At 40.5% G+C, this 6,869-nt stretch overlaps 1 protein-coding gene across 1 annotated transcript; it reads right to left on the bottom strand.

The window, feature by feature from the left end:
• Positions 1-4,277: 4,277 nt before the first annotated feature.
• Positions 4,278-5,729, bottom strand: LOC119319138 (GDSL esterase/lipase EXL3-like). Its single transcript, XM_037593625.1, has one exon. The coding sequence runs from the start codon at positions 5,633-5,635 to the stop codon at positions 4,433-4,435; it is 1,203 nt and encodes a 400-aa protein (XP_037449522.1). The 5' UTR covers positions 5,636-5,729; the 3' UTR covers positions 4,278-4,432.
• Between the last annotated feature and the right edge of the window lie 1,140 nt (positions 5,730-6,869).

Here is a 6,869-nt window from a genome sequence, read left to right as displayed (position 1 = left end):
TGTTGCCGGACTTGCCCATGAAGAAAATCAGACTTTGACAAGATTTCAGTTGAATTCAAAGCAGTGATTCCATATTTCAATTTTAAGTACGTAAATAAGGATGCATGCAAGAAGGAGAGGAGTAGCCCATGTTTAATTATGTTGTCATGTTTGATCGCAGGCAGCAAGGAAGGTAGATATGGTCTGCAAGCAGGAGCAGGAAGTTTATTTCTCAATTAGTGATGATGATAAAACAGAGAGTTTCTTCCAATTTGTAGTGCTTGCTATTCATCTTGATAATGTACTCAGGGCAAGTTTTAATTTTACTTAATGTGAATACATACGATGCAAAATTGCATATCTCGACAATTACCGAAGGATTCGAACAGAGGTGATGTTTAGAGTATTGCATTACTTAGTTTTGTACTAACCTACTGATTACAACATATATCTGATCTGCCATGTCAAGTTACGATCTATAATTTAATAATTGAAAGTATTATGAAAATATATTATATTTACTACATATATGATTAATTTTCTGCGTCGTGTTTGAGTAAACATTGAAGGATACGTATAGAAAGTCTATTTCCATCTCTAATATTCTTTAAAAAAACATTTGTTTTATTTGTTTCCATGTTGCTTGCAGAGGCAATCAGAACCGCTCTCATTTTTGGTAATCACTAATCACGAGGTAAATAACATTCAGAGAGAGCACATAAAGATATCGATGTAACATAGTTGCTCCATTTCTATCTAAATCTTTTTGATTCTGCTAGCATTTATATGGATGATCAAAATACAAATTTGTCTCTACTAATTACAAATCACAGTTAGTTGCAAGGGATAACAATTTTAAGTGGGCTCGATTAGTTTATGCTTTTTCTGGATAACTTATTTCTATTTCACATGATATCTTGACCCCTTATTCACAGCAGTAGCATTTATCGATCTTGAAATAGGGGTAACTATATCAAAATCTCAGGTTTGTAAAATGTCAATTCATATTTAATTAGGTGATTTAGACATCTCCATCAAAACTACTTATTAAAGAAAATGAGGATATATCCATGTAAAGTGTGAGCAATATGAATTGGAGGTGAAGTCTTCAACATGTACTGAAATAAATTAGGACCATAATGTAAACTAAAAATGGTTCTCGTAGAGCTTTTTTATTGAGATTACTGTTGACTAAAATTCTAATGCATATATCTATATATGTTTGGCTTTTAATAGTTATGCTTTGGTGGTATTCAACGTATACGTATGGTTTACTAAAACTTTACTCTGAATATATATGTACCTCTATGAATGAAGTAAAATATTTATTTTCCATCTTTAGTAGTAAATATAATATACACTCATATTATAAATATAAAATAGTCAATTTGTACAGCTAACCAAATGTTGAATATAGACAAATTTGCACATCTAATTTTAACAATATGGCATCTCACCTTTTACATGTGAACTTGCAAATTTCTTAAACGAAAATATGAAATTGCACCATGCATACTGTAAATAAACTTTTGGATTCAAACGAAAAAAATACAAAATACACGCTAGCCCGTGCGAATGCACGAGTTGACGACTATAGTAGTTATAATTTCTGAATTATTTTCAAACTAGTGATTTTTCTGAGCTATTTTTTTTAATTTTTCAAAAGAAACGGAAATTCATGGATATTTGTTGAAATTGAACAACTTTTGAAATTCGTGAATATAGTTTTTATTTATGAACATTTACAAAATTTACGTGATTTTTTCTACTTTCTGAAGAGTTTTCTAATTATGAATTGTTTTTAAACTGATGAACTTTACTCCGAACTCATGAAATTTTTAAGAATTGGTGAACATTTGTTGAATTACTGAACATTTTCTGTATTCCCAAATTTCTCATAAGTTGTGATATCTTTTTTTGCTTTCGTGAACTTTTTTTGATTTTACAAAATTTTCCCAAAATCGCAGGTATAGTTAAGATGGTCGATGCCCGGGTACCCAGTTTACTGTGCCCCTAAGCAATGACTATTTTCTGTTGATTAACAGATATAGTGCTTCCAAAAAGAACAATTATTCCCAGGCCTGCACTGCCCGTGTGAGTATGGTCATACTATGATACAGTAGTCGTACTCTCCATCATGTATGCTAGCTGCATCTAATTGCCAGCTCCCCCTCTCCGGCCCCTATGTACATCACTCTACACTAGCTAAGTTTAATTTCATCAAATTTTGGGGTACTTCTTCCATTTTTATATACAAAGCCACAAACTCAAATTAGAGGTACCAAGGTTAAATTTCATACATGTTTTACAATCCAACTTTTTTTCATTGACTGGGATCATTAATACACCGCATGTATGCAAGAAAACTGAATGGAGAAAGTAGCTGACTGTCATCATGACTGCATGCATGCAAGTATTAAACAACTTGATAGCACGAGGAAACATCATTAATTTTTTCCTCAATTACTATTAGTGGCCTTGTATAGATGCAAAACATATACTCCATAGTGACCTTGTATATGTAAGAGCCAGTACAATCGCCGGCTTATAGCCCGCTTACATGGCAATTTTGCCTATGTGGAGAGAGAGACATGAAAAACTAAGAGGAGTGGACTCTTATGCAAGAGTCTAGCTATATGCGGATTTATAGACCAATACAATAAATATGAAGAGAGATAGAGAGAAGATGAGAAAAAGTAGTACCCTTATAGCTAACCTTATTGTATGAGTGGTATAAGCGAGGGCTATATATCACATGACAACATCATATAGACAACGGTTGGCTCAGAATTACATAGGAGCACTCGGCGAAGCTGCCCACCGAAATCTCCTCTACTCATTTGCATCGGGATCCCAACCATTATATTAGTCATGATGTATTCCATGATTCAACAATCGTGTATATCCCACCCGTATAAATATCAACAGTTGTCCTGACTTGACCAGTGGCAAAGGAGAAGACCCCATTGTCTCCAATAGCCACCTCTGAACCACCCATCAAATATTAAATGCAACCCGTTGTTACTATGGCCTTGATCAAATCTTGCTAGTACTGGACATCTAATATTTTAGTTGGACAAAATTTGAGGTTGGGAAGATTGATTATGTGTTTAACTGTTCCCTCAAGGTTGTGTTTCTGTTGCATATTTTAGTACGATGGAAGAAGTAGTGCTTAATGATTCAGATATGGTAATTGTATTATCAACCATCTGACCCTAATCATGTAATCAATTATTATATGTATGCTTACTGAGACGTTTTTTGTACTAACGCCTAGTTTGTCAACATAGTTTTCTCAAAATCGTAGTAATAATCTAAAACCTCTGTATTTAATTGCGTAAACAATGAATACTTCAGTTTTGAAAAACCATAGTTTTTTCTTCTTCAGTTTAGAAAAAGTGGCCAAGACATCTTCTCTTGAGTACTACAAAAATATGGTATTAGAGATAATATATTTATAAAACTGTGATATTTGTTGAACGCAAACACCTCATAGTTTTGAAAACTGTGCTTTATGAGAAAACCATAATATTCTTCAAATACTTCAAAAAAAAAACTAGCATAAGTCTTTGTAGCGGCATCTTTTAGTTTACCTTTTACCGTTTTATCTTCCACTGTAAGAACTTTTAGGCGTACCTTTCCACTGTAAGTTGCTTGGCAAGTTTACATTCATTTATTTCAATCCGTTCTCCATTGAAAACTTGCACCATTTTGTCAGTCAATGTGTGAGTTAAATGCGCTGCGTCCAGTTCACTAATAAATGAGTATGGACATCTTTTTACTATTGACATATACACAAACGCGTGTATTATGAGGTCACTTCCAATTCAAGAAAAAGTTGCACCAATCCCAAAACTAACGACGAGCGGCTTTGATTCTGGTGGGTGTGGTCGCCGTGTGCTACTCGTCTGCGTGTGCAGTTGGCTCTACTATTAACCATTCTCTAAATGGAGGGAGTAGCTTTTGCACTAATAGTGCTGCTGAAAATATCTTGAAGATTAATAATAAGGGAGCGGCTAGCCGTCGGTCATTTGAAAACGTTTTGGTGTCAAGTAGATTTTTCATGTTCTATCTGAAATGTTGGATAAAGATCCAACGGATCCCGCATCGTCTTCCAACTTGAACGGGTACACCCACTGTTGTGTTCTTCATCTTCATCTTCTTCAACTTGAATGGGTACGCCACTGCCCTAACCGCCTGCCATCACCACTCCATGGCTGAGGCCTTGCCGCGGTTGGCGGCCTCGATGCTCCGCCGTGCCTCCTTTCCAAACAGAACCAACCAACCCAAATTCAAAATCATGCAAATTACATCCAGCTAAACTGCAATAATAATTCAACATTTTTTTTCACAACCTACGTACATAGGTGCGTGCACAACACAAACACAATGAATTTGAAATATCAATCACAAACAGTACGTGCAAGGTAGCTAGGGCATCAAAGCTCTCTGGTCAGTCGATGAGCTCCTTGAGGTAGTTGTCGTAGACGAAGTCGACGAGGATACGATACGCCTTCTCCGTGGGGTGGTAGCTGTCCCAGAACAAATAGTCGGTGACGTCGCCGCACACCGCCGACGTGACGCCGTTGCACAGCACGGAGACCTCCATCATGCCCGTGCCGCAGCAGCCCAGCGTGGACTGCTTGAACCCGTACCCCTCCGGGCGCATCATCATGTCCAACAAGTACCCGTATATGTCCATGAGCACCACCCTCGCCCCCGGGTGCTTGGCCTTGAGCGACTCCACGGTGGTGCCCATGCCGGCGTTGATCATCTCGGCGATCTCGTTGTGGCCCGACGAGCAGTCCCGCGCCATGCCGCCCGAGAGCGTGCGCTGGGACGGCACGCACCCGATGGGCGGCATGGAGATGATGGCCACTCGCTTGGCCCCCGCGGAGAGCAGGCCGTCGAGGAAGGCGCCGGCGTGGGACACGATGAGGGACGCGTAGTCGGCGTGCGAGTAGGAGCTCCGCGCTCGCATGGTGAAGTAGGTGTTGGCCACGTCGTCGCTGCCGGCGCACACCGCAAAGACTCCCTTGGAGAGGATCTCCGAGAGAGCGGCGTCGCCGGCGAGGGCCCGGACCTTGGCCTTGTACTCGTCGAACATGCGGAGCTGGTCCGTCATGGAGATGACGGAGGCGAGCTGCGCCGTGAGCGGGTCGTAGCCGGTCCCGCCCGACGCGAAGCTGACGCCGGTGAGCAGGTCGTGGGCGGTGAGGTTCGGGGACTGCTGCAGGTATGCCGGGAGCAGCTGCTTGAGCCCCAGCTTGGAGGCGATGAAGTCGGTGGGGATCCTGCCGTTGCAGAAGCGGCCGGTGGGGCGGTGGTCGGCGCCGAAGTCGTGGCCGTAGGGCGGGAAGTTGGCCTTGATGATGGTGTGGATGGCGTTGTTGTTCCCCGGGTCCACGATGGAGTCGCCGAACACCACCAGCGCAGGCACCTGCTTGGTGTTCGGCTCCTTCGTCTGCGGCTTCGGCTTGACCACATGGTCATGGTGGCCTTGCTTCTTCCCCGTCGCCGGCGGCGTCGTCACTCGTGCACCACTAGCACTTGCAGTGCTGCTGCTGCCCGTGTACGTGGTTCGGCCGGAAACGCCAGTCGTCGCCACGGCCAACAGCACAACAAGGACGAAGATGAAGCTCCTGCCCATTGCCATCGTTAGATAGACAGAATGCAGTGCAGCTAGCTCGCTCTAGCTGAGTGGAGTGGAGTGTGATATTGTGGAGTGGAGTGGAGTGTTGGAGGTGGTAGGATTTATGCATGGCTTTCGACGCATGCAATGAAGGCCGGCAAGAATCACATGCCGAGTAAATGCCGCCTGCGCCACTAGTAGTAGTCCATCCATGGATCTATGGGTGCGGTGGTGCAGCGGTGAGTATGTACTACCTCCGTTTATGTTTATTAGGACCCTCCCAATGCTTCACCCTATACAGGTGCTAAGATTGCCAACTAAGTAAAAAATCTGATGTGACATGCTAGTTAGGAAGAGAGACAGTAGTATGGTGACCCAGGAAGAAACGGTACTAAGCACGTGTACCTAGCTGGAAGCACAATTCTGAGTCTACAACTAATTAAATGCATGAAGCTTGGCACAAAAATTATACGTTTGGAAAGCTCTTTCAAATTATACGTTTGGAAAGCTCTCATTTTAGGCTAAAGTTTGAATTTAACAAATAAAATGTAAACTATGTGTCACAAAAATTATACGTTTGGAAAGCTCTTTCAAATATAAATTCAATAGTGTACTTTTTATATCATTTATTAAATAGTGTCACAAAAATATTAGGGGCCTAATAAAGCCGGATGGAAATACTCCCTCCGTTTCTTTTTAGTCTGCATATGAGGTTTGGTCAAAGCCAAGCTTTGTAAAGTTTCACTAACTATATATTAAAAAATCTCATTATTCACAATATGAAATCAATTTTATCAGATACACCATGAAATGTATTTTCATACTATTTAGTATTATAGATGTTCATATTTTTTTCGATCTATGGGTGCGGTGGTGCAGCGGTGAGTACAACTACCTCCGATCAGGTTTATTAGGCTCCTCTCATTTTAGGTTAAAATTTGATCAATAAATTTAACTAATAAAATTTGAACTATATGTCACAAAAATTATGTGTTTGAAAAGCCCTTTCAAATACAAATTTAATAGCGTACTTTTTGTAGCATTTATTCTATATTTTATTAGTCATATGAATAATCAAAGTTTGACTCAAAATATTAGGGGCCTAATAAAGCCAGACGGAAGTACTCCCTCTCTCTCAGTTTACGGGGCGTGCGCGTGCCACTAGATCGTCAATTTGACCAATCTAATACAAGTCATATATTACAAAATTATACCAATATAAACTTCAGATGTTCTATTTTCAAATGCATAACTTTTG

Source organism: Triticum dicoccoides, chromosome 6A (genome assembly GCF_002162155.2).
Source record: "Triticum dicoccoides isolate Atlit2015 ecotype Zavitan chromosome 6A, WEW_v2.0, whole genome shotgun sequence".
NCBI lineage: Eukaryota > Viridiplantae > Streptophyta > Magnoliopsida > Poales > Poaceae > Triticum > Triticum dicoccoides.
Note: the sequence above shows the minus strand (reverse complement) of the source record. Positions and strands in the feature narration are given on the sequence as shown.